Genomic DNA, 27,633 nt, shown 5'->3' with positions numbered 1-27,633 from the left:
AGGATACAAGAGATTCTTTTTTGTAAATTAAACATTTATTACGTTTACATTATTGTATTCTGTTTTAATAAATATAATTATTTTTTTTATGTTTAATATGTATTACATGTAACAATATGAAAATAATATTAAGAATAACAATTAAAATAAAATAAATTGAAATAATTTATTTATTTAATTTCTTGCAATATTATTTAAATATCATATAAACATCACAGAAATATTGTGAAATATCACAGTAATATTACTATAAAATATCACAGTAATATTACTGTGATGCGTTTTCGCGGACATTTTAATATTACTGTGATATTACAGTAATATTTCGTGATATTTCTGCAATATTTCATTTGTAATATTGCAATGTAAAAATAATATTGCTATGATATCACTGCAATATTACGTGCTATGTGGGAATTCTTACAGATCTAGTTCAAATTGATAGATTCGAAGAATAAAAGGTGGTAATAAATAGTTATTGCCTCACCTTGTACAATTTTAATTACTGAAATTTTTTATAACAATAATTTGCGATAATTTTCTGTTATTCTTTAATTTAAAATTAATGGTTGCGCGCTTTCAGCTATGCACTGAAAAGCGCTGTTGTGCAGGCTCGATTTTTCCTCTAAGATGGAACTGGCCGGAACACATGGCAACACGTGGCATATACTGGTGCCGGCCAAGGTTAAACGTTTACTTTTCGCGGACATAAATGTGTTTTCAGTGCAAATAATCTTTTTCTGAACGTTGTGTAGTACTATAGAAAACGCATTGTGTAGTATAGAACATTGTGTATAGAAGCAGGGTGAACCAAATACAGTAAGTATATTTCTTTTGATGAGTCTTCGATTTCTTTTAGGTTATAAACCATCCAAATATTTCTTCCTCATTATTTCTATAACGTAATTATACATGCATTTTGCAATGTTTATTGCTTCATATGTGTAAACGAACGTAAAAATCTGTAGATAGTTTTAATTTATTTTTATAATTTATAGCTATCCTGCCTGCACCAAACGTAACAAGCATGTCGCTGTGACGTGCTAACTCGTCGCATGTTACGTCTCAGCGACGCCTCAACTGGTGTTCGAAAATAATAATTGTAATTGAGACGTCACTGAGACGTAACTAACATCCCCATTTCTGGTGACAGCGACGTTGTAACGACGTGTATTTTGTGACTTATGCACTAATTATGACCTAAAAATTATCGACCAATTTTGAAAAATTAAGATTGGTTTTTACTGCATTATGTACGTAAAATACTTGCTAGATAAAATGTATAATAGTTTTACACTGAGAGAAGAGAATGATTGCAATTACCATAATTCAACTGTAATTTATAGTGGTTTTTGGTGCAATCTATAAATTATAGTAATTCTGAATTATAATATTCTACCTTTTATGTATAGTTACGTCTATTATGTTTATATGGTTCCAAATATTGGAAGTTTAAAAAGATTAGTTTTAATCATATAGTAAATTAAAACATCTTTCACTTGATTTCATTTTCAAGAAAAATTATTCTACTATAATAGAACATCGGTGAAAAATCTCATAATGCTCCGCCTTTTATACCATTTACGTGTTTTTTTTTACGAGAAAACGCCATAACAGCCATCTAGTGACGGTTTTGTGTACTACGATACGCAGAGAAAAAAGTATTTGTGACTATAATTGCATGGTTAAGGAAATTATTGTGAGAGATGCATCGGATAGTGATTTTTACCGGATACCGCGATAGTATTTTCCAACTGTACATTACTCTACGTAACGTCTTCACAATTACGTGTTAAATTTAATTACATTAAATGAAAAACATCATTTTTAAAAAGTGAAATGTTATTTATCTTTAAAATATAAGTCATAACACAAAAGAAAATTCAACAAACAGCTAATTAATTGAAACATTCAATTTATTTAGTTATGTCGCTGCGACGGGCACAAGACGTATCATACATATTTTCTGCGACTTTGTGATCAAAACAGCACGTCTCTGTTACGTCCGGTGCAGGCAAGGTATAATGAAATACGCAGTATTGGTATTTGTTAATTTTATATATACATTTTAGAATTGTTATTTATTTTTGACAAAGATTTATATACATTTAAAAACAAGGTCCATAAAAAGTAAATAAAAACGAGGAACACAAAATTCAATATTAACATACGACTAATTTTTATTTGTAGTCTTGAAGTGCACACCTTTTTTAAAGCTAAAAAACACATTTTGATTTGTATATGCAATACAAAACTTATTTCTCTAATATTCACAAGCAATTGTATTATAAAATTCATGTTTAATCTTCGTTACGCATAATAATTCTTCACAACATAGTGCTCTTTGTATTTCCAATGTTTCGGATTTTTTCTTTATATTATTAGATTTTCTTTCATTAATAAAGCTTTAACTTATGATTATTTTTATAATTTCATATATTTTTCTAATTATTTTTTACATTATCTATTAAATAATATAATTTATTTTTTAGAAATCACTTTCTTAGTTTGAAAATTTATAAAAAATTATAAAACTATCAATAATAAATCAAACCATAATATGAGTCATTAACAAGAAAATATTTTTTATACAATTTGATACAAAACTAATTTAATGTTGCACTTTTTGTATATGTATATATTGTAATTGGAAATAATTCAATTCGTTCTTTTCTTTCCACAGAATTTTTTCGAAGGAAATAACATCACAAAGATTACAGCAAGATTAGATCAAAATCAAGTAAGGAAACGAAATATAATTTTAATAAAAAATGCCAAAAATAAAATATAATTATTATCAACGAGCGAAAAAGATGTCAGATTCGGTGATTAACACTATACAAAACATTTGTGAAACGTCATTATTAAGAAGTTCGTTCCCGAATTCTAATATTAGCGTTACTATGCCATCACTTGAAGCTGACAATAGGTCACATGAATTACATAATTTATCAATGAATTTGGATAACAATGGTGAATTACTTGTCGAAGATTCTGATTACTCTACAAATGTAAAAATCGATTGCGAAATTGAAGTAATGAATGAAAATAATTCTAATGACGAAATAATTTATAATGCTAATACAGAATCTAACAATTTTTATTCTGATGACTGTTTAAATTTTTTGCCATGGTTTCAAGATTGGGCAATCAGAAATCACATATCACACGTTGCATTGACCGAATTAATGACTCGCATAAAACCCAAGTATCCGAAATTACCTATTGATGCACGTAGTTTATTAAAAACTCTTAGAAAAATAAATGTACAAAGTATTCCACCAGGATATTATTATCATTTTGGATTGCGCAATTGCATTGAAGAACTTGTATTGCGATATTTTGAAAATTTGCAATCTATTCAAGTTAATGTGAATGTCGATGGGCTTCTTTTATTTAAAAGCTCAAGTAATCAAGTATATCCGATTTTATGCAACTTAGTAGAGAATTATAGCGAAGTAAATGTTGTTGGGATTTACTATGGGAACGAGAAACTTGGAAATGCAAATTTATTTTTCCAAGCTTTTACAGAGGAAATAATTTATTTTATTTTAAATGGCATAACAGTTAATGGGCATAATTATGCATTTAAAATTAATGCATTTATCTGTGATGTACCCGCTAAAGCATTGATTAAATTCACGAAAGGACATTCGGGTTATGATTTGTGTAACAAATGTATATGTAAAAGAGAATATTATCTTGGCAGAGTGTGTTATCCATATGTAAATAGTTTTGATCAAAGAACAGACCATGATTTTCGTCGAAAATTACAGAAAGGTCATCACACAGGCACATCTATACTTGAAACAATTCCTAATTTAAATATGGTGAAGGATTTTTCATCTGCATTTGTTGTATCCAATGCATTTATTGTATCTAGAAATTGTCAAAGCGTTAGTTGTAAAAATATGATGTCATGGCAAACCTTGATGCAAATTATCTTTTAATCAAATATTAGAAGTCTCTGCATCATTGGTAAAATAAAATCGTTATATACCGTGCGAAATTAACTGAAAATCAAGATCATTAATTGAAAGCAACAGATGGAAAGCAACTGAGTTTAGAACTTTTGTGTATATATACAGGATCACTAGTTTTAAAATCTGTTTTGGATGCTGATAAATATGTTAACTTCTTAACTTTACACGTAGCTATCACTATTTTATCAAACTCAAAACACATAGAATTGTATTTAGATTATGCGAAATCACTGTTGAAATATTTTGTAAAAACGTTTATAATTCTATATGGAAAAGAAAATGTATCACATAATGTGCATAATTTATGCTGTTCATCTTTATGATAATGTTGTAAAATTTGGAACATTGGAGGAATTTAGTGCATTTGCCTTTGAAAATTATTTGCAAACAATCTTAAATATGATTCGTAAAAATGAGAAACCGTTAAAACAGATCGTTTGTCGCATAAGCGAGCAAAATTCTTGTACAAAATCTATAAATTAAGAATAATTAATAGAAAGCCACAACTTCAAAATCTACACTTTAATGATCCGATTATAAATGTCATTATTTACAATTCAAAATTGAGTCAATATAATAAAATTGTGTTTAAACAATTTATATTAAAAACAGCAGCACCTGATAATATCTGTTGTTTAACCGACGGAACTATTATAATTGTTCAGAATTTTATTTCAACCGATGAAGAGACTTTTGTAATTGGCAATAAATATCAGTCACTAATTTTTACTCGGAACCATGTGAGTCATCAAAGTTAGAAATTTATGTCGTCGATCGTATCCAAGATTTACAAATGTGGGATATAAAACAAATCGCATACAAATGCCTGAAATTAAAATTCAAAAACCAAAGTGTCGTTTTTCCTCTTTTGCATTCAAAATAGTTAAATAATATATTAAATTATATGTTATATTTATGATACAAATTAAAAGTTAACTCAATTAATAAACCGTTTTTATGTTTTTATACAATAAAATATAGTGTTCTAATTTTATAATTTGTTGATAAAAAATGTTTCCAATTTTGTTATAAAAATTTTTGTTTCAAACTTGATCAATCTATATCAAAAGCTATTTGTAGTTATGCCTCGTGCAAAAGTTTTTTTTTTAATTTACATCAAAATTATTATATATAGAATGCATATATAAGTATAAGTACGATTTAGAAATTATGTTAAAGTTTCTTTTTTAATTATTAAGACGAAGGCTACGTTTGATTGATTAATTGCAGCAGTAGAAATGTCAAATCAAACATGGACTGTCGTCAGATTTGTTGACGAAGATACAGTCGAGGCAGTACCATCTAGTTATCATACAAATGGATCATACAAAACCGATGTTATTGGCCGCCGTTTAAAAATGATAAAATTATGGCCATTATTCGGAAACATGAGCAACCGAATACATGTTGGCCTTCTTACAAAATCAGCATATTTTGAAACGGCACTTTTGGTAAGTATATGCAGTATTTGTTTATATATTTATGGTAATTTGTGCATAAATCACAAATAAAATCGGACTAAATATTTCTTTTAAAAAACGCGTGTGTTAACATTATAACATTAAAGACATTGTAAACATTTTTTCGATTAATTTTCATTTAAGTCTAAGTAAATTTCTTTTATATATACAATAAATTAATTTTTAAGTGTTTTAGTTCATATTATGTTTTTGGGTAAAAATATCACGCGTAGTCTTTAGGTTCTGATATAATCTGATTATCAATTTTCATATTTTTAGCCGATTACAAAACTGCCAGGGAAAAATGCAAAAAGTCAGAGTGCAATTTAAATTATGAAATAGATGTACGGCGAAGGCAACCCAGTAAACGACCATTATCTTCTTCCGATGGCGAGGATGATGGGACCCTGCCAAAACCTCCGCTTTTAAAACGTTTGTTTAAATATATTCTAACTATATGTACTGTGGCAAAATATACATTTTGTATAATTAAATTTCAGAAGACGAGAGCTCAAAACAAAAAAAAGATTAAATCTCAGTTTGACTTTTTGTCAAATGAAAGTGATGCATCCAGTGTGTTACATGATGAGCCAGCAAACATTTTAGACAACAGGATTTCAATCAATAATTTGATTTGCACTTGCAAACGTTATCCAATTCACAAAGAGTTACAAAATAATAACGGTTTGTATATATTGACGCAGCAAATATTAATAAATATTTTTGGTGTACTCTTCAAATTTAACATAGTTATTTATTCAACTAACTAAATAATTAAATAATTGTGTATTTAATGTACGCAGTTGACTACTATATTTATTAATCATATGTTTAATCCAAAAGTTTTGGAAAATGCTGATGGATAAAACATTCTACATTTCAGTACATGTACACCATCAAATCTAAAAGAAAATGTAATCGTTACAGTTACTGAAATAAAAAACAAAACTTATAATCCGTAGTAATATTTGGTTGATTCAAATGCAGTACTAGAAAATATAAAATACCTTAACAATTTATGTTTTAGTGACATATTTTAAAGAAATTATACGACAACAGCATCTCCTTAAAGCAGAAATTTGGCAACAAAGTGACAACTTAAGAATTATTAAAAATACAGTTGAGAATCCGAATTATACACATTTTAATAATGCAGACGATGTCAGGAAGCAATCTATTTTTTATTCCTGCAATATTCCTATGGATAATGAAAGGCAATTAGAGCAAATGGAAAACTTTTTGAGAACGGATAAAAATTTTAATCCATCGGTAAATATTTAATGTATATAGTTATCATTTATTTCATATAAAATTATGCTATTTATTGCTCCAAAATTAAAAATTAAACAAGAAATAAATAATAGGCAAACAGCGTAGCTAACTTTACGTGCTATCAAATATTTATTTTATTGATGTAACATTAAATTATTATAATATTCACAATGGTTATATTTGAAATTGCGTTTAGTGAACATGTTTACTACAAATGTAACTTTTATTCCATCATAAAATGTAATTTCAAATGTAACCATTGTAAATATTATAATAATATGTTACACCATTAAAATAAATGTTAGAAAACACGTTAAGTTCTTTGACTATTATTTATTTTTTGTTTAATATTTATTTCACAATTCCGTATTTCTATACTGCTGTTTCATAATAACAAAATTGTTTTAGATTTTAGAAGCTTCAAAAATTGGTGGGAACAATGCATACGAGTTCATAAAACGCAATTTGAGTCAAATTTTCACCAATAAACTAGCTTCTGAATATAGTTGGTTGGGAAAAAAAAATAAACGTGTATTCCGGTCATTAAAGTTATCACGGCTATTAATCGGTACGTTTTTTAATAATCCTTACTTTTTTTAATTATGCTATTTTAAATAAATGTTAAATAGATAAATATATATCGGATTCTGTTATAGCCGCAAACGAAATAGTCAACGCTATGTTCACAAAAAAGGATATCGAAGAGACAATGCAGAAATGGCTCAAGAGGGCAAAAGAAAGGCTTAATGCGGAACAAAATAAATTAAACGTTCAAAGGCAACAGGAAAATGAATAAGATTTTTTTAAGCCTCAGTTTTAGTTCTTATTTGGTTTACTTAAATTATATATAATTTGTTTTTTGAGTTAATTATGAATAAGAAATAGTTTTTAACAGTTTTTGTTCTTATTTGGTTTACTTAGTTTGTTTTTTGAGTTAATTATTAATAAGAAATAGTTATTAATAATTAACTCAATTAATTATTAATAAGAATTATTAATAAATAAATATTATAACACATAATTTTTGACATTTTCACGTATCTATAATAAAAAGTTTTTTATTTTGAATGTTTATTTTGTTTAGATATAGTTTATTAACATTATATTTTATGTGATAATATATTAAGATAAACTGTATGAAAAAAATCAGAATATATGTTTTTATAATTATATGGAAAATTTTTTTTTAGCATTTGATTGTATTTAACTTTATTGTATCACATTTGATAAATTAAACTTAATTATATTGTACGCAACTGACAATAATATAATGTCAGGTGTTCATAAAAATTTTATATATACGCTGTACATATTCGTAGCATTTTTTACGTTTCCATCACTATTCAATTTATTTTAATTAATTAATAAAAATAAATTAAATTTTATAAATTTAATTAATAAACGACGGTATACGCTTCGAAAGAGAAAAAACCGATTTTCTTCAAAGAGGTGTTTCACCCCCTTAAAGTGCGTATGGGCACGAATAAAAAAATACGTGTCTCTTATTTTTATCTTTACTACAACATATTAAAAGCTTGTTTTAATCTGAGGTGGTCACTTCCCTGTGTTTTCTTGTCAGTTTGGTCCATTCTACTTACATGCAAGAGATTAATCATTAATTGTCAAACATCCTGTATATATAAATGCAAACGGTGCGACATAATTGTAAATGAAATATACATTCACACACACATATATGTACGAGGTGTGATCAAAAAGTAAGGTGACTTTTTGAATTTTGCGCGCTCTATACACTCTAATTTCAAAATTTTTTGTTGTTGTGTTGGTACACTCGTCACGATCATATGTTCACAGTTTTGACTATATAGCATGTGTTGTTTTTATGTGAGAGGCATAAAGGTTAGACTCGTATTTGCGTGCTCGGCGATTTTTTGCTGTTGAAAATAATGGAGCAGAGAGTTTGTATTAATTTTTGTGTAAAAAATGGTATTAAGTGTTCAAAAACTCTTGAAATGTTGACAGTGGCGTACGGTGAGTCAACTTTGAGCAAAAAAAATGTTTATAAATGGTATAAGTTATTCCAAGAGGGTCGAGAAAATGTTAACGATGCACCTCGCTCTGGACGCCCCAGCACGTCAAAAACCGACGAAAATGTTCAGGAAGTGAAAGAAATTGTGTTGAAAAATCGTCGAATCACGATTAGAGAAATAGCTAATCTTAACATATCGTTAATGATCTTAACATATCGTTTGGCTCATGCCAATCAATTTTAACGGATGTTTTGGGTATGACACGTGTGTCAGCGAAATTCGTTCCAAAACTGCTTAGCACACGTCGTTACTAGTGAGTAGTTTTTTGGCCAAAAACAATACTATCATCATGCCTCAGCCACCGTATTCACCAGACTTGAAAAGGCCTCCCAAAATTGAAAAGGCCTATGAAAGAACGAAGATTTGCGACGATTGAGGAGATTAAGGCTGCATCGCTGGAGGAGCTCAAGGCAATACCCAAAAGTGCATTTCAGAAATGTTTTGACGACTGGAAAAAGCGCTGGCACAAGTGCATTGTATCAGAGGGGGATTATTTTGAAGAGGATAACATAATTTTGGATGAATAAATGAATATTTTTTTATAAAAATGAAAAGTCACCTTACTTTTTGATCACACCTCGTATGTTGCGGAGATCGGACGATGGACGGGTGACGCGGCGTGATTTAATAGAATTTTTCACTGGAAAAATTAGTGCGCACTGAGTGTGCACTCGCCGTTGGCAATTGGATGTTTCGGTTCGCGCGATGACGGTACCAACGGAAACGCCCAAATTACCTACAGCGAATGCACACTCAGTGCGCACTAGTTATCCCAGTGAAAAACCCTATTAAACAAAAGAGGGTTCCCGGGCCATTCAAGAGATTTGGCACTTTAAGATTGCCTGTTACTACGCGGACGTTTTGGAATTCCGTGTTACCATGCGCACGTCTTTTATTAAAAAATTGCAATTTGTTGTTATCAGTGTCACTTGTCCTGAATCCGCGTTTCGGTGTCACTACGCTCTCGACCGCCGAACAGAGCAGACGTTAACACACGTGTGAATTCGTAATTACAATACAAATCTATTAATTCTTTGAGCCGCCTTCCGATTCAAGAATGTTTAAAGATCGCAACGTAGTGTTATTGCGGTCACATTGCTCCACAGCATCGCAACGCAGTGCCTTTAAAAACGCTCGAGAAAACACGCACTTATTGTTATAACGTGTGCTCGAGTAACGATAAAGCAGAATCCGAAATAACATTATCACACCCACGAGTCCACGATCCAGGGTAGCGACTCCTAGGCGACGTCCTTACGGACTAAGGGCTGCTGCTTCTAGGCGTCGTCGCGGTGGATACGCACATCTTCCTCAAGCGTCGTAACGGTGCGCGGTGAATACGCACATAAATTAATATAAATTATAGCGACTCATTTCTGAACTGTGTAATAATAATAAATAAAATAAAACATTCAAAAATTCAGTGCGCGCAATTTAAGTGTTTCCCATTGAACACCATTTAAAAAAGTTAATGTGATTTTGATCTGACCTTGGCAACGTCACCCAAGGTCAAACTAATAAGATCAGTAAATAAATCTTTTGAAACCCTACAATTTTTATCTGAAACGCTTTTTTCTAAAATGCTTAGCTTCCAAAATAATTAAAGGGTCCGATACTTTTGACTCTGTATAATTCTGTTGCAAAAAGTGTACTTACAATTTTCAAATGCATCGTTGTAATTATAAAAAAATATTGAATGAAGGTAAATAGACATTATTATATTATTCAATTTTTCCGTTATTTTTTTGTCTTTAATAGAACGGGAAAAATACATTCCATACACACACACACGCACGCACGCACGCACACATACACACATACACACACATTTGAATAACGTGTTGCATTCATCTTGTAAACAATAATAGTGAATATTGATTATCTTGAAATCTAAATTTGTGGCAGCATTTACATGACAATAACAAATGTATAATGTATGTACAGTTGCTTCATTGATCATAAAAGGAACATACATATGTATTGTTATTTAATATATCGAATGTATATAGCGAAGTAAAGAATGGAGCTGTTTTCAATTCGGTTTTGAAAACTTCATTTTCAACTTTTACTCTGAAGAAGAGACCAAAATCATTGAAATACAAAACGTAGATCTTACGTAAGTAACATCAATTATATAAATTAGATGCTTTTCATATACCGTTTCACATTACTAAATTGTTGATTTGTAATTTATAGCAACATCAAGATTTTATTTGACGTACAGAATTGCCATTGATACTTGTCGTCTTATTAAACATTTGTCAAAAACATCAACATTTGTTCAATTTTAAATATTTGGATTAGAACAGATGGCAAATTGTTCTAATATGGCTCAGATAAGCAAAGAGGAAAATAGGGAGATGATGGCAATCTGGCCGGATATTGTTCAGGATATCACGGAAGCTGCTAGGAATTTAAACATTCCAGATGTTGCTAAGTGGATGGAAAAAGTAAAATATTTTTAATTAAAATACAATAGTATAATAGTCAACATGTAAAACGTTATTCGAAATTAAATCTATACAACTATAATATAATTGATAGGATAAAATAAAAAAGAAATCAGTTAATCATAAATTTGTAAACAACATGTATGTAAATTAATTTTTGTATAACAATAGGTATCACAATATACAGTTCCAAAAGGGAAGAAACTGCGTGGCTTAACATTGATTAAAGTCTATAAGTCGCTAGTATCTAACGATCAATTAACAGAAGATAATATTCGCTTAGTACAAATTTTAGCATGGTGTGTCGAATTGGTTCGTAATTCTATTCATTCCTTCTAAACAAGTAAAATTTTTCAGAGCTAATTTCAATTAATTAAATACCAGAAGTAATATTTTAATTATTACACATTTTTTAATTAAAAAAAGTTTTCTACAAAAATGAAACCAAAATATAATTTATCTTTAAAATAAAAAAAAATTTTTTCTGTAAAAAATGAGAGCAATTTTAATTAAAAATAAAAAATGTTAAACCTATGATTTATAATTTTGAGACATTACTACATAGATGCAAACCTATATTCTTGTGCTCGATGACATCCAAGATCATTCGTTACTTCGCCGAGGTCAACCATGTTGGCATCTGTATAGTAATGTTGGTGAAGCGGCTGTAAATGATGGTGTTTTATTAGAAAGTGCTATGTATTACATAATTCGAAAACACTTTAAAGGAAAAGAATGTTATGTTAATCTAGTAGAAACATTCCAAGATGTAAGTAAAGACTTCATTAAAATATATTATATAAATAAATTCATCCTCCTTTTTTTAATGTAGCAATTATTTATAAAAATGTTTTTTACAGATCATATTCAAGACACTAATGGGTCAGTGTATGGATTTGTACTCAAGCAACTTTGGCAAGAAGCCCAATCTAGATCTATTTACCATAGACCGACATAATACTATTATCGAAATAAAAACAGCGTATTATACATATGTTTTGCCAACATTTGCAGCAATGCATTTCGTAAGTGCATCTTATTTTTCGTGTCATGCAATTTCAAACAAGGTACAATTCTGAACAAAATGAGATTTTTGAAGTTCAAGTTTGGCAGTACTGGTTTGGTATGTTCATTGTGTGATGTAAATTATTTACTTGTTAGTTTCATTATAAAAATTGTATGCAAGATTCTTTTTCATAAAAAAAAAATTCTTTTTTTTTTATAAAATATATAGAGAAACTGAAAAACGTCCAAAAAAACTTTCTTCTGTTTAAATCATTTCCTTGGTTTAAAACAATATTAGTTAATATAAAATAATTTATATTTAAATTTAGGAAATATTTGGTTAATCAAGAAAATGCTGGTAAAATAAATATATTTATTTGAAAATAAAAAATAAAATAGAAAAATTTCTTTAGTAAACAAATTTTAATACAATATAATTTCAAATAGTAATATTTTTTAATTTTTGTTTGTCAATATCTCTTTTTTCATAAAATATTAAAAGTGTGCTAAAAAGTTTATTTGCAAAAATATCAGTGACAAATTATACTATGTTATGTTCAGAATTATTCTTATTGTAATACATTTTTAGATACTTTTCTGGAATATAATAAATTACGACATCAGTTACAATATAATCGATTTCTTTTTGTACTACGTATTAATTAATTTAGATTGCAAACTTTTAAGTTACACTAAAGTTTAAATACTTGATTGTACATTGTTAAAAAAAATAATATGTTTGAAATTGTACTATTATACCTTATATGAAAAAAAGACTGCTTTGCTTTAATGACAATAATGCACTGTGACTTATAGGCTGGAATAAAAAATCCAGAGATGTTCAGGCAAGCAAAAATCATCGCATTAGAGATAGGACACATGTTCCAAGTTCAAGACGATTATTTAGATTGCTTTGGGGATACCGAGATCTGTGGCAAAAATGGTATTGATATACAGGATGGGAAATGTACGTGGCTGATTGTTGTAGCTCTTCAACGCGCCACTTTTGAACAACGTAAAATTTTAGAAGTGAATATCATTTGATGGATGAGTTTTTGTCGCTGTCATATCAATACGTTGTTATATTACTTCCTTTTATTTTTTTATTTTTTCTTCACTAGGAATGTTATGGAGTTGCGGATCCGGAGAAAATAAAACGCGTAAAAAAACTTTTCATTGATCTGGATTTACCCAAGATTTATTCCATATACGAAGAAGAGAAATATAATATGACAAATACACGCATACAGCAAATATCATGCGGACTTCCACAGAGTATTTTCTTCGATTTATTACGGACGATTTACCACAGGACGTCATGAAAGCATCATCTATATTGAAGAAATATAGAAAGTTAATTGGATTAATATATTATCATTATAAATTTTAAAGTTAGAAAAAAATAAATCAAAACGTTCTGCCTTTTCTAAAATATCACAATGTATTATTTTGATATTTTTAAAAGGAGAAATAATAAAATCTTTTATAAATTTTATGTACAAGAAGATTCCATAACCATTTCCTTATAATGTATTTGTTGTTTTATGAAAAAATAAGAAGTAGTAAGTAACTTTATTCTTAGGATTTAGGAAGTATTTTTATTCTTAGGAACAACGTTTTTGTGTTTTGTAATTTTACTGGTGTTTGTAATTATCTATTAATTATTTGTACGAAACAATGTACTGCTGCCTCTTTCCGCTTCATATAATGAATAAAAGTTTAACAAGCGGTGATCGTCTTTATGAATGGTTTTTTTACTATCAAATTTAGGGGGTTTTAAGGCACATTCACTCGGTTGACCTCCTGATTATGACGAATTAAAATTTGAATTATCAATATCATGTGATGTAGAAAATATTCGTTGTAACAACCTTGATATTATTTGTAACAATACTATCGCTAAAGTTGGGCCCGAATTTGGATCACGTTTGTATCTTTTTTAACTACGGATTTTTTCAGATAGGATATGGAGAATTTACCGTCACGCACAACAACCGCGTTTGACTCTTATTGGTCTCTATTTCATTTAGTTATAATAAATTTAAAAGTAAATTATAGTGTATATATTACATTTTATATATATATATATATATATATATATACCCAGATAACATTTTTTGCTGGCAAGTTTTGCGCGCGATGTGCATGCGAACTTTGTAACAGATTTGCATGCGTTTTGTTCGTAGAATGTGTTACATCGTGTATATTGCTTACAAGTGGCTAGCTCATCTATTGTCCAATACACCAGCATATCACATGCAAATGGATACCATTTTGCATGTGATTTGCTGATGTATTGGATAATTATATTTGCTCATAAGTTGCTTGCACCCAGATAACATCTTTTGCGCGCAAAGTTTGCGCGTCTTATGCATGTAAACTGTGTACGCGATTTGCGTGACTTTTACCAGCAAGTTGAAATTCTGTAATTTCAGATTGAAATGGGTTTAACAAGTGAGTGCTAACGCCACCGCTAGGCGGCCACGCCGCAGGAGATTTTCTCGTGAGTTGAGTGCAGCCACAGGCGTTATATCTAGGCGCGACCGCCGCTAACTTGTCAGCTCATAAACTTTAGTGACACTTTGAGGAGCTGCTTTTTGTAACCTCGAGACGAACATTCGCTCTCATTCTTTTCAAACATAGCGTATGTGTGAAAACGCTGTTCCACATAAAATTTTATATTTTTACAAGTAAATAACAATTTGTATTGTTATTTAATCTTGTACATAAATTAAATGTTTAATTCAAATTTAATCTTTTTTTAAATCTTTTTTAACAAAAAGAATACAAGAAATATTTTTTTTGTAAACTAAACATTTATTACGTTTACATTAATGTATTCTGTTTTAATAAATCTATCTGGGTTTGGATCTTATTTTTCAATCGGTCTTAATACCATATTTTCGGTGCGGAAATTCCGATCAATTCAAATTAACTTTTTTTAAATTGGTTTTAATAGCACATTTTCGGCAGGGTATAGCTTATTGAGATCGCGCGCAAAATGTGCTAGCGTTTTGCGTGCATATCGCTTATTGAGATCGCGCGCAAAGTGTGCTAGCGTTTTGCGTGCATATCGCTTATTGAAATTGCGCACAAAGTGTGCTAGTGTTTTGCTAGCGCTATGACGACGCAGTTGGATAAGGTTTTGCTTGCGTTGTAGGAATCCCTTTTGCGCGTGATTTGCTGAACGTTTACCCGCAAAATGTTTTCTGGGTATATATATATATATTTATATTTATATGGGTATAGACATATTTAAAATCTACCACGAGATATAGGACAAAATTCCAAATCGAAAAGTCCCGAGTCATTTGTTGATTTGAGTTTCCTGTTCATAAGTTATATGATATTAAAATTCAGAAGTATTATTTAAGAAGTACTCATCGTTTTATTCCCAAAATCAACATTTACCAGCCGTCACTGGTAAAACCTACGATTAACTAATAAATAGACTTTTACAGTAACATACACACACACACATCCCCGCGCGTGCGTGCGTGCGTGCGTGCGTGCGTGCGTGCGTGCGTGCGTGCGTGCGTGCGTGCGTGCGTGCGTGCGTGCGTGCGTGCGTGCGTGCGTGCGTGCGTGCGTGCGTGCGTGCGTGTGTGTGTGTGTGTGTGTGTCGTGCACGACATGTTTTCTAATATGTTACGTACGCAACAAATGAAACACTCAATTTCTAATTCCAGAATCTAATAGCTGATGTCAAGAGTTTTCAAAACCCTACAAGAAAGTTTATTTTTGGTGAGTACTTTCCAAGTTGTGAGGTTTGAAAGCTATAGTGTATTGTAACTTTCAAGCGTTATAATTCGAAAAGTACTTAACGAAAATAAACTTATTTATAGTGTTTTGAAAAGTTTTCAAAATCGACTATAAGAACATGCAATAAAAGATATAACATTAGAGTATATCGGTAGTTTCCTAATTAAAGAGTATCGGTATTACCCTAACATTCTATATTTTTGATTGCATTTTTTTGTAGTCAATTTCGAGAACTTTTCAAAACACTATAAATAAGTTTATTTTCGTTAAGTACTTTCCGAGTTATAACGCTTGAAAGTTACAGTACACTGTAGCTTTCAAGCTTCACAACTTGAAAAGTTATAATTCAACAAAAATAAACTTTCTTGTAGGATTTTAGAAGCTTTTGACAGCAGTTATTAGATTCTGGAATCAAAAATAAGGTGTTCCATTTAAAAAAGTTAATGTGATTTTGATATGACCTTGGCGACGCCATTCAAGGTCAAACTGATAAAATCAGTAAATAGATTTTTGAAACCTTATAACTTTTATCTGAAACACTTTTTTCTAAAATGCTTAGTTTTCAAAATAATCAAGAGGTCCGATATTTTTTGATGACTCTGTATGTACATGTTCATACATCCATACATGCACATACATGGTGTTTTGTCGAAATTTAAATCACGATTCACTCGCCGAGCGAGCGCAACAGATCAAGTCTTGATTAGCTGCCATTGACCAACAAGACACGACCCTCGAAAAGGTACGATTGGCCCACGCAAGAGTCACGGATCCGTTCTTACGTTCACAAGTTTCCTTATTTTCACGAGTTGATTGCGTTTAAATCAGTACTGATTTGGGAACAGAATCTCCAGTGCGCCGATCCACGAACGATAACCGTTAGCAATAATAGAAGTCGAGTCTGCATTTATAATACGTTGGCATAAGAAGAGACCGAGTTCTCTTCGTGTCTGTACAAGCGAATCCTGTAAGCAATAAATATCAACGCAACACATGGTCTGTCTCAAAAGTTTCCGGAATAAAATACTTCAGCGAAAGACTAGAGCAACGCAATTTTTGGTGGGAACGGTGGTAGAGGGTCTTAGCTAATGAATGCAATTTATCTTAGTTGCCTCCGGGTAGTAACTAAGTGAAGATCGCATTTTGCGCGTAGTGTGTTTTGGTGACGCGTCAAAATTCAAGATGCAGCAATACTCAATCAAATTTTGCGTTAAACTAAAAAAATCGGTCTTTGAGACGATGGGTCTGATTCGGGGAGGAAGTTATATCTCAGCCAAGCATTTATGAGTGGCACAAGATGTTTCTGAAAGGTCAAGAAAACATCGACGATAACGCTCGAGCGGCCTGGGCGTCTCAAAAAAGTTTTGAATCTTCTGTTATCATTCTTACTCTCAGGCGTCGATTCTCGTTCAAAACTTTTCGCACTTTCTCCACATTTTTGTCCGTTTGAGACGTTGACGAATGCCCGGAGCGCTCCTCGTCGTCGATTTTTTCTCGGTCCTCCAAGAATATCTTGTGCCACTCGTAAATGCTTGACTGAGACATAGCTTTCTCCTTAAAAGCTTTTCGAATTAGAGTCCGATTTTTTTAGTTTAACGTAAAATTTCATTGCGTACATCGCTGCTTGATTAATCACTGCATCTTGAATCTTGAGGCGTCACCAAAACACACTACGCGCAAAATGCGATCCTCACTTTGTTATTGTTCGGAAGCGACTGAGACAAATTGCATTCGTTAGCTAAGACTCCCTACCACCATTCCCGTCAAAAATTGCATTGCTCTAGCCCTTCTGGTTCGCTAAAAAATTTTATTCCGGAAATTTTTGGGACAGACCATGTATGTATATACAGGGTGTCCCAGACCAATGTATAAAGATTATCATGATGAGGTAGAAGGGATCGAGATAAATGAAAAAGCAGTAGCTGTTTTTCCCTCCTCACCGCACAGCGCCGCACCTACAGCCGCGGCTGCCTACGTCTCGACGACCGGCGGGCGGTCCTTGCGCGCGGTGATACGCGCTTATTCGCAGACTTTATTAATTTTTTTTTTTTCGTTAACTATGGCAAATATTAAAAAATGGTAAAGGACTTTTCTGCTCAGTTTTACTTGATCTATCAATCCACGAAACCACGGGCGGTAGTTACCAGACACCCTGTATATACACACACACACACTATTCAAAAAAAAAAATAGGAAACACTTTCCAGACACTAAAAATTAGGCTATTTTCAAATGACTGTAACTCGGTAAAGAATTATCGTAGATAAAAAATAAAAAAAGCATTTTGAAGCTTGAAGATCCAACTTTAACGCTCTATCAGCAGATTTTCAAAGCTCAATAAAAATTTTTTATTGACAAATCCAACGCAAGTGTCATAAAGTATGACATTTTCTCTACAAAATGCTTTTTTTTTTATTTTTTCTACGATTTTTTTTGATTGAGTTACAAGACTTCAAAGAAACACATCTTTTATAGTACATTTTTCCGAAAAATGACGTCTACCGCCGACATTAGCATCACCCAATGTGCATTACGTGGAGGTTGCCGGTCAGATTTTTGCACATCGTATGTGTGTGTGTGTGTGTGTGTGTGTGTGTGTGTGTGTGCGTGTGTGTGTGTATCACAGCAGAGATAAGGACCTCGCAGTTTGTCACTTCTGCAGTATTTAATGACTCCAAACCCTCTAAAGAAAATCTTTTTTTAGACAAAGATGATCATATATAAACATTGCATGCTCAATACAATAAAATTTTGTTTAGTACGCCGGCGATTTTCGCAGTGTGATAAGCGACACGGAATTTTCAAAATGCTGCTTAGACATTTATCGGCCGTAGAAGTTGCACGCATAATCGCGCTTTTGCAACAAGCTTTTAGTATGCGTTATGTGGCGCAAGATATTGGTGCTTCCGTGTCCGTAGTGAGTAGAGCTTGGTCACGATATCAAGACACGGAAATTACACGAGACGTGAAGGTAGTCGATCTCGAATAACGACAAATAGACAAGATCAAGCTATTGTTTGTTATGCATTAGAAAGACGAATAATTACCGCAAAAACATTCGCGATGACATTCATTTACGCCATGTGTGCGAACAAACAATTTGCAACCGTTTGAGAGAGGCCGGTCTTCGTTCTCGTGATCGTGCACAAGTACCAAGACTCACACTCATACGTTGCTAAGTACGTTATCAATTTGCGCGCGATCACATAAATTGGGAGATTAAAGACCGCAAGGGATTGGAGAAATGTATATTTCTCCGACAAATCACGTTTTTGCCTTTATGGCAATGATGCTCGTATACGTACTTGGCGTCGACGAAATGAACGCTATGATCGACGTTGCGTTATGCCAGTACGATCTTACAACGGCGGTTCCGTGATGGGGGTGTACTCGTATATCACATACATGACGAAGTGATCTAGTAATCCTGCCACCTCCGGCAATGACGGGTGTTCGTTATATCAACGATATTCTATGACCACACGTTTTGTCATTAAATCGAATTTGTCGAAACTTTATTTTCATGCAGGACAACGCTCGACCTCATACGGCGAATATAACGCGAGATTTTTTTGAACGACACGCAATTACACTGTTAAATCATCCCACCAATAGCCCGGACTTAAATCCAATCAAGCACATTTGAGATGAAATGGAACGACGATTAAGGCATCGCGAAGAACAGCCGCAAAATTTAGAAGAATTGGGAGAAATTTTAATGGAAATTTGGCACAACATTCCGCAAGATTGTATTGCAAGATGTATAAATATGCGAGAACGCATGTAAGCAATAATTGATCAGAAAGGAGAAAATACACACTATTAAACACTCATGCGCGCGCGCACATACACACACACAGCAGAGAGGGTTTGAAGTTATTAAATACTACAGAAGTGACGAACTGTGGGGTTCTTATTTCTGCTGTGACACACACACACAAACACACACACACACAAACACACACACACACACAAACACACACACACAAACACACACACACATACGATGTGCAAAAATCCGACCAGCAACCTCTACGTGGTGCACATTGGGTAATGTTAATGTCGGTAGTAGACGTCATTTATCGAAAAAATGCACTGTAAAAAATGTATTTCTTTGAAGCCTTGTAACTCGGTCAAAAAAAATCATAGAAAAAATTAAAAAAAAAGCATTTTATCGAGGGGAAATTCACAGCCGGCATTGGTGTACAAAATTTCGGCAGTGGACTGCCGAAAAAAGTAAGCAGTGATCTATAATATTGACGGCATTGTCGTCAGTGGTTGGGGAGTGGTGAGCTCACTTCAGAGTCGGTTTTTCGATCATGGGGTTGAGCACAAAAATTTTTGAATACTTCGGGAAAGCTTTAGAATTCTTGTGCAGGCATTGGCGTATGATAATGGGCACGCGGTAGTGTTCATAATTGCATGGCATTGCCTTAATTTTAATATAGGATTGACGGCATTGTAGGCATTGACTAACAATAAGCATTGTCGGCAGTGTACAAAAATGTCGGCAGTGTTTTACAGCAATGCCAAAAATCGGCATTGGTGTACAAAATTTTGGGTTGTGAATTCCCCCTCGCATTTTATAGAGAAAATGTCATACTTTATGGCACTTGCATTGGATTTGTCAAGAAAAAATTTTTTATTGATCTACAAGCTGTTAAAAATACGTAATTTTAAGGAAAAACAGTATATCTTTCTTGGGGCACAGTATTGAGAAATTGAGAAAATTTTTGAAAACCATTAATAGCATGTTAAAGCTGAAACTTTGAGCTTTAAAATGGTTTTTTAATTATTTTCTACGATAATTTTTCACGGAGTACGGATATCATTTGTAAAAAATGCAGGTTTAGCTTCAAAGTTGCGTAAATCGGTCAAAAAAAATCGTAGAAAAATTTTAAAAAAAGCATTTTGTAGGCAAAATGTTGTAGTTTATAAAGCTTTACTTGAAAAAATTTGTTGGTCGAACTGCAAAGTGTCAAAAATACAAAATTGTAAGGAACAAAACAAGGTGTGCTTTTTTACTGCATAAGAGAAGGAAGTTAAAAAAATTTTGAAACTCTGCTAGTAGAGCGTTAAAGTTGGATCTTCAAGCTTCAAAATGCCTTTTTTATTTTTTATCTGCAATGATTTTTCACTGAATTACAGTCATTTAAAAATAGCCTAATTTTTGGTGTCTGGAAAATGTTCCCTATTTTTTTTTTTTTGAGTAGTGTATATGAGTCAAAATTTTAATTAAGAGCTTTAGCAATAAAAAGAAATTATCCGATTCAACATTTTATTATTAGAAACTTAGTAATTTATAAAAATTTCCACACAAATAAACACAAAATTATTTTTTCAAAAACAAGGTAGAAAAAGGCGCCAAATGTGTGAGTGTATCCGTTAAATTGTTATATTATTTTTATATATTATATTTTTTTTTTTTTTAACGAAACTCAAGTAGTATTATCTTTGTATCCTCATTGCAAAATTTTTCTATTCTAACCCGTGTGATATTCTCATTAATTTCTATACAAAATCTAAATAAAAAAATTTTAACTATAAAAACCTGGCGCTGCTAGCTGTCTAAATATAATCTAAATATAATGTTGTAAAATATAATAGTTATAGTAACTTAAAAAATTATAATGATTTACAATGTTTCTTTTAAAAAAAATAAATGTTAAAAAAACTTTAACTTACTTGGCGTAATTATTTTTATAACATATATCTTACAAGAGTGACACACATATTGCATTCTTTCTTATGTCAATTCTTTTCATTGCTTTTCTTATCCAGCAGCACCAAGTTTTTGTAGTTTAAAAATTTTTTATTAGGTTTTGTACAGAAATTAAAGAGAGTACCACGTGAGTTAGAATAGGAAAATTTTTTAATAAGAATACAAAGATAGTACCACTTGAGTTTTGTAAAAAAAAATAAAAATTTAAAGGGTGTACACACATATACTTGGCGCCTTAATTTTTTTATCATTTTTTTTTAAAGATAATTTTGTGATAATTTGATATAATATACCGTGTCACTATCTTGACTGAAACAACTCTACGATACATCAATGGTAGCCCCACAAATCCATTTAATATAAATTTACAACGATAATGTCAATATATTTGTTGATTGTTTTTTATATGTTTTTGAGGTACTCTACGTAAAATTTTTTCTAATAAATCTTTGAAAAGTTTACATAGAGGATCATACGATATCTGTTGTATCTTAGTATTTAATTGATTATACATCTCTTTTTCATATTTAGCGTAAGCGTCTGGCAAATCCAAATCAGTGAACAGTTGTTTCACACGCCTTACTTTCTCCGGATCCGAGACTCCATAACACTCCTGCATAATATAAAAAGAGAAAGGAATAATATAAAACAGTGTTTAATAGAATAATGCAACTAATCAACAGTGCTTACTTTTAAAATATCACGCTGTTTTGAGGTGGCACATTGAAGAGCTGTAACAATCAGCCAAGTACATTTCCCCTGCTGTATATCGGTACTATCTTTGCCAATGAGCTCGGAATCTCCAAAGACATTTAAATAATCATTTTGAATTTGGAACAATTGTCCCATCTCTAACAAGATGGTTTTGGCTTGCGTGAACATCTCTTGGTCCTTTATTTCAGCCTACCTCAAATAACATTACAATGCATTAATATTAATAGGTGCTTTCCATTTAGTGACACAAGTCGACACAAGAATCATTCTCTCTCTCTCTCTCTCTCTCTCTCTCTCTCTCTCTCTCTCTCTCTTTTATTATTATTTTAAAGTCAATGAGTAACAAAAATAGGACGATGCTTGTGTCACTAAATGGAAAGCACCAAATGTTAAAAGTGAAGCAGTCTTTTGCGCATAACAAAACTTACTAAGTGCATTGCTGTGATTACTGGCAAAACATATGTATAATATACCGTTTTCTTCGTACTAATAGAATTATATCGATCCATAGTAAATAAATCCAGATTAGGTTTCTTGCCGAAATTGGTCAAAATCAACTCTAAAGACTCGCCCATTATTGTCGTAAATATAGTCTGCCAAAATTCATTTATACATAATGACTCGATTGAAAAGGAAAAGTAAAGATAAACCAACATTTATGCTAAAAAAAAATATTTTCACTTACGTCTTGAAATACTTCCAGTAAATTGACATAGCATTCTTTCTTGTCACAGTATTTTTGAAGTATGTAATACATAGCGCTCTCCAACAATACACCATTGTTGCCAGTCCCGTTCCCTACATCATCATATTTATACCAACATGGTTGGCCTTGACGAATCGGCGAATGGTTTACGATATCGTCAATTACGATGAAAAAGGCTCTCATCTATAAGCAATGAATATCTCAATATATAATATATATTATTTAATAGTATGTAATATATATTATATTGTATAATATATGTTATACTATACAGGGTGATTATTAATGACTGTTTCCATGTTTTACCATAGGAGCATGATTTACCAACGGATACGTATTTCTAACACATTATATTAGAAATTACAAATGCGTGCTCCTATAGTAAAAAATGAAAACAGTCATTAATAATCACCTTGTATACTATGTTATAATATATACAATATAGTATATAATATGCATATAATAATGGATGACTTTAAACTTTAATAATTCCAATTATTAGTATTGTTATAAATATTTAATATTACTTTTATAATAATTTGATAAAATGAAATAAGCTATAGAATATTACATCTCGTGTTTAATTAATTTATGAAAAGAACGCATCATAAATTAAGAAAAAAGAATAGAGTACACACCAGTTCCATACACCATGCTACAATTCGCACTAGGTGAACATTTTCTTCTGTCAGATGATCTTTAGGTACCAGCGATTTATATATTTGAATGAATGCTACACTACAAATTTCCTTACCCCCTGGGACATTATAATGTAGGGGAAAGTAGGGTTATTGTACGCACTGGGTAATTGTACGCTTCGTGGTTTGGCACCTTCCCGATGAATAGAAATTATATCACGACGATATTTGTAGGCTGAAGGCATTTTTTAAATATATAACCATACGTTATATCATTTAAAAACGTAGTTAATTGAAAAAATAAGAAAAAGTAAAATCATGATTTTTCTTGCGATTTTGGCATTCAGAAAATAAGGCAATAAGTCCGTATTTTTACTTTAGTCATTTAATTTTGTTATACCTAACAAAAGTACGTTTTTCCCTGCGTTCTTTGAGCTATTGTTTATTAAATTTAATTAAATAGTCATCAAGTAATTGTTTTTTTATCAAATCAAGTTCGCCGTCGACAATTTTACGCATCCATCTTGAAAGGCGTGAGACCACGTGAGATCAACTATAGTGCCACTAGTACAGTGTAGTGCAGTGTAGTGTAGTTAAAAGAATGGGCTATAACCTCATTTTTCCTCCGCGTCCATTTATCCAACCGCACGTACAATTACCCAAGGGCCGAGAAATTTTTTCGTTTAACCACTTGCTTCTTTTTGCTGAATATAGCATTACCAAATAAAAAATTGTTCAATATGACAATACATAATGATAAAAAAATGTTTAAAGTTTCTATTTCTGTACTCGTATCGATTTCAACTTTAAAAATCACTTCACTGCGATAAATTTCCCTTAGGTGCGTGCAATTTACCTACTTTCCCCTAATACCTATATTATACAGAAATGCATTAATCTCCTTACTTTGTTTAAATTTATATTTTGTTGCTTTTTATTTCACTATTTTATTATTATAGATTTATTATTGTAGATTTATTTTCATGTTTCAAATGTATACTTTTTTTTAATTTCCTAACATTGTAATTGAAATTTTTATTACGTTGTCTTACATTATGTATAATTATTTGAAAAGAATTTATTTTAATATATATATATATATATATATATAAATTTCAATTACAATATATATATATATATATACAGGGTGTTCGTTAATGGTTGTCCAGCCTTTTACCGTACGTAGATGCCGTACCGACTGAGCTTGCTAATTTGCTAAACGTTTCCTAGATGACAGCTGCTTCGGTTGAGCGCGCGAACGCGATCTCGCAGGACCGAGTGACACGTACAGGCCCCTGGTGAAAATTTTTCTCATATTCTTTTCGTATAATTTTTTCGAACATCTGTATAATTTTTTATGAAACGTTATAAAATGTAAAAAAGTTAAAAGTATTTTTTTAAAACTGTGAGATGAGAAATCTCAGAATACTTCAGAATGTACGTGTATGAAAAGTTCTAACAATAAGAGATGTAGACTTTCTAAGTATTATTTCTACGTATTTCTGAAAAATGTTCCTATTCGTATAAAAATTATGAGAAAAACTGTAACCAGGAATGTTAAATTCTATAAACGAGAAATTTTATAAAAAATTATTAGAATAGTTTTTACCGGGGAAAGCTGTGCATACTTTGTTATATTACATTTGTTACTAAGATTACTATTTCTATTTATTAATCAAATTAATAAATAAAGTAGTAAATAGAAACGTAGAATACTGAATACATTTAATAATATATCCACACAATTTTTATCACAAATTTTTAATACTTGTAATCTTTTGAATTTAAATATTATCTTTGAAGTACTTTTAATTTAAAGAACTTCAGAAATAATATTGTAATATAACAAAATATGCACAGCTTTCCCCGGTAAAAACTATTCTAATAATTTTTTATAAAATTTCTCGTTTATAGAATTTAACATTCCTGGTTACAGTTTTTCTCATAATTTTTATACGAATAGGAACATTTTTCAGAAATACGTAGAAATAATACTTAGAAAGTCTACATCTCTTATTGTTAGAACTTTTCATACACGTACATTCTGAAGTATTCTGAGATTTCTCATCTCACAGTTTTAAAAAAATACTTTTAACTTTTTTACATTTTATAACGTTTCATAAAAAATTATACAGATGTTCGGAAAAATTATACGAAAAAAATATGAGAAAAATTTTCACCAGGGGCCTGTACGTGTCACTCGGTCCTGCGAGATCGCGTTCGCGCGCTCAACTGAAGCAGCTGTCATCTAGGAAACGTTTAGCAAATTAGCAAGCTCAGTCGGTACGGCATCTACGTACGGTAAAAGGCTGGACAACCATTAACGAACACCCTGATATATATATATATATATATATATATATATATATATATATACTATAGATTGATCAAACTGTCGAACAAAATTCAATCCTTTTTTATTTGCACATTAGCTATTATAGTATTTTAATCAATGTTTTACTTTTCTCATCCATGTAGCAACATCTGTAATGCCTGAAACTTTTATCACTTCTGTGATATTACGAACAACGTCCGGCCACACTGTTATCATTTTCACTTCGGTGATATCACGAACAACGTCCGGCCACACTGCCATTATTTTCACTTCTATAATATCACGAACAACGTCCGGCCACACTGCCATCATTTCTTTATTTTCTTCCTTGTCCAGCTGAGCCACAGAATGAGCCATCTCTATTCTAATCAAAATATCTAAAATTTTAACAATTATTAGAAAGAACAATAAATAACAATTAATAGCGATTCTGTTACTCAATAAACGAAATCACAATGTTGCTCTATATTACAAATCAACAATTTAATAATATGAAATAATAAAATTAAAGTTTTGAATTTATGTTTTTAATGTTACTTGTCAGATCTACGTTTTACATTTCAATGATTTTGGTCTCTTCTTTAAGGAAAGAGTTAAAAATGAAGTTCAAAAAGCGATTTGAAGATCGCTCCCTTCTTTACATCGCTATATGTATTCGATATATTAAATAACAATACATATGTATGTTCCTTTTATGATCAATCAAACAACCATACATTACTAATTTATGTGATTGTTATGTAAATGCTGCCATAATTTTACATTTTAATGTAATCAATATACTGTTATTTTTTACAAGATCTACAAAGTACGTCATACAAATGAAGTGGATATTCTCTATTCTGTTAAAAAGAAATGACGAAAAAATTGAATAATACAATAATGTTTATTTTTCTATTCATTATCATTTTATAATTAGTTGTTTGCTAATCAATAATAAAAGCAATTATAAAATTCTAAACGAACACTTTGGACATTTGGAAACAACGGAGAACATTTGGAACATTTGTTGTAATAAATGACAAAATTTTATGCAGTAACTATGTCTTGCTATTTTTTCTATATCTTCTAAAATAATGTGTAACAAAACGCCCCTCCACCTCGCGCGCACTGCCACTCCGCTCCGTCCATCCGAGCAAGACTGAGCAAGACCACAGTATATACAGTAGCGCAACTCTCCCGATTTCAGCGTGTACAAAATTGAACTGCACATGCGCGAGCTAAGTAGGTAACCAATCACATAACAGATTTTCTGTCGCATTTTCTCTTACTGTTTTTCTATATCTCTTTCTGTCACACATTTAAATGCCATGTAGAATTCGGTTAGAATTGGCGGGAGCAGACGTTTAGCTGTACATCAGCTGTATAGAATCGAAGTGAAAAGCTGTGTCAAAAAAAATAGATAGTGAGAAGTGTTCAGTGCTCAGTGGTGTTCAGTGACTGAGTGGAAATTAATATTAACTGTCGAGGAGAATCTTTGTTCAGAGAATAGTTGATCTGTATAAATTTTAATTATAAGATTTATACAGATTTTC

At 31.2% G+C, this 27,633-nt stretch overlaps 3 protein-coding genes across 5 annotated transcripts; 2 read left to right on the top strand and 1 right to left on the bottom strand.

Moving 5' to 3' along the window:
• The first annotated feature begins 366 nt into the window (after nucleotides 1-366).
• LOC113005688 lies at nucleotides 367-7,656 on the top strand. 2 transcript variants are annotated; one of them, XR_005574959.1, is made up of 7 exons: nucleotides 367-819; nucleotides 2,684-2,740; nucleotides 5,214-5,434; nucleotides 5,723-5,875; nucleotides 5,944-6,127; nucleotides 6,471-6,712; nucleotides 7,124-7,260. XR_005574959.1 is itself a non-coding variant. In XM_026141530.2 (6 exons), exons 4-6 carry the CDS (start codon nucleotides 6,644-6,646, stop codon nucleotides 7,509-7,511), a joined length of 369 nt encoding a protein of 122 aa, XP_025997315.2. In that variant the 5' UTR covers nucleotides 4,942-5,434; nucleotides 5,723-5,875; nucleotides 5,944-6,127; nucleotides 6,471-6,643; the 3' UTR covers nucleotides 7,512-7,656. The 2 variants fall into 2 exon arrangements, 1 of the variants encoding a protein (XP_025997315.2); XM_026141530.2 differs by lacking the exons at nucleotides 367-819; nucleotides 2,684-2,740 and adding an exon at nucleotides 7,372-7,656 and having other exon boundaries at nucleotides 4,942-5,434; nucleotides 7,124-7,283.
• A 2,072-nt stretch (nucleotides 7,657-9,728) lies between these two features.
• LOC105207424 (farnesyl pyrophosphate synthase) lies at nucleotides 9,729-13,737 on the top strand. Of its 2 annotated transcripts, XM_026141528.2 has the most exons (8): nucleotides 9,730-10,468; nucleotides 10,711-10,882; nucleotides 10,963-11,216; nucleotides 11,388-11,528; nucleotides 11,782-11,985; nucleotides 12,077-12,241; nucleotides 13,038-13,250; nucleotides 13,343-13,737. In XM_026141528.2, the coding sequence occupies exons 3-8, from the start codon at nucleotides 11,076-11,078 to the stop codon at nucleotides 13,541-13,543; spliced, it is 1,065 nt and encodes a 354-aa protein (XP_025997313.1). In that variant the 5' UTR covers nucleotides 9,730-10,468; nucleotides 10,711-10,882; nucleotides 10,963-11,075; the 3' UTR covers nucleotides 13,544-13,737. The 2 variants fall into 2 exon arrangements, with proteins under 2 accessions (XP_025997314.1, XP_025997313.1); XM_026141529.2 differs by lacking the exon at nucleotides 11,388-11,528 and having other exon boundaries at nucleotides 9,729-10,468.
• A 2,721-nt stretch (nucleotides 13,738-16,458) lies between these two features.
• LOC105206249 (farnesyl pyrophosphate synthase) lies at nucleotides 16,459-27,192 on the bottom strand. Its single transcript, XM_039450195.1, has 7 exons — nucleotides 27,065-27,192; nucleotides 26,225-26,475; nucleotides 23,105-23,308; nucleotides 22,848-23,012; nucleotides 22,396-22,608; nucleotides 22,218-22,318; nucleotides 16,459-16,948 (listed from the first exon to the last, which is right to left on the bottom strand). Exons 1-7 carry the CDS (start codon nucleotides 27,102-27,104, stop codon nucleotides 16,891-16,893), a joined length of 1,032 nt encoding a protein of 343 aa, XP_039306129.1. The 5' UTR covers nucleotides 27,105-27,192; the 3' UTR covers nucleotides 16,459-16,890.
• Nucleotides 27,193-27,633: the final 441 nt, after the last annotated feature.

Source organism: Solenopsis invicta, chromosome 6, assembly GCF_016802725.1.
Source record: "Solenopsis invicta isolate M01_SB chromosome 6, UNIL_Sinv_3.0, whole genome shotgun sequence".
NCBI classification, from domain to species: Eukaryota; Metazoa; Arthropoda; class Insecta; order Hymenoptera; family Formicidae; genus Solenopsis; species Solenopsis invicta.
The sequence above is the reverse complement of the archived record's forward strand: the minus strand, read 5'-3'. Positions and strand labels throughout refer to the sequence as shown.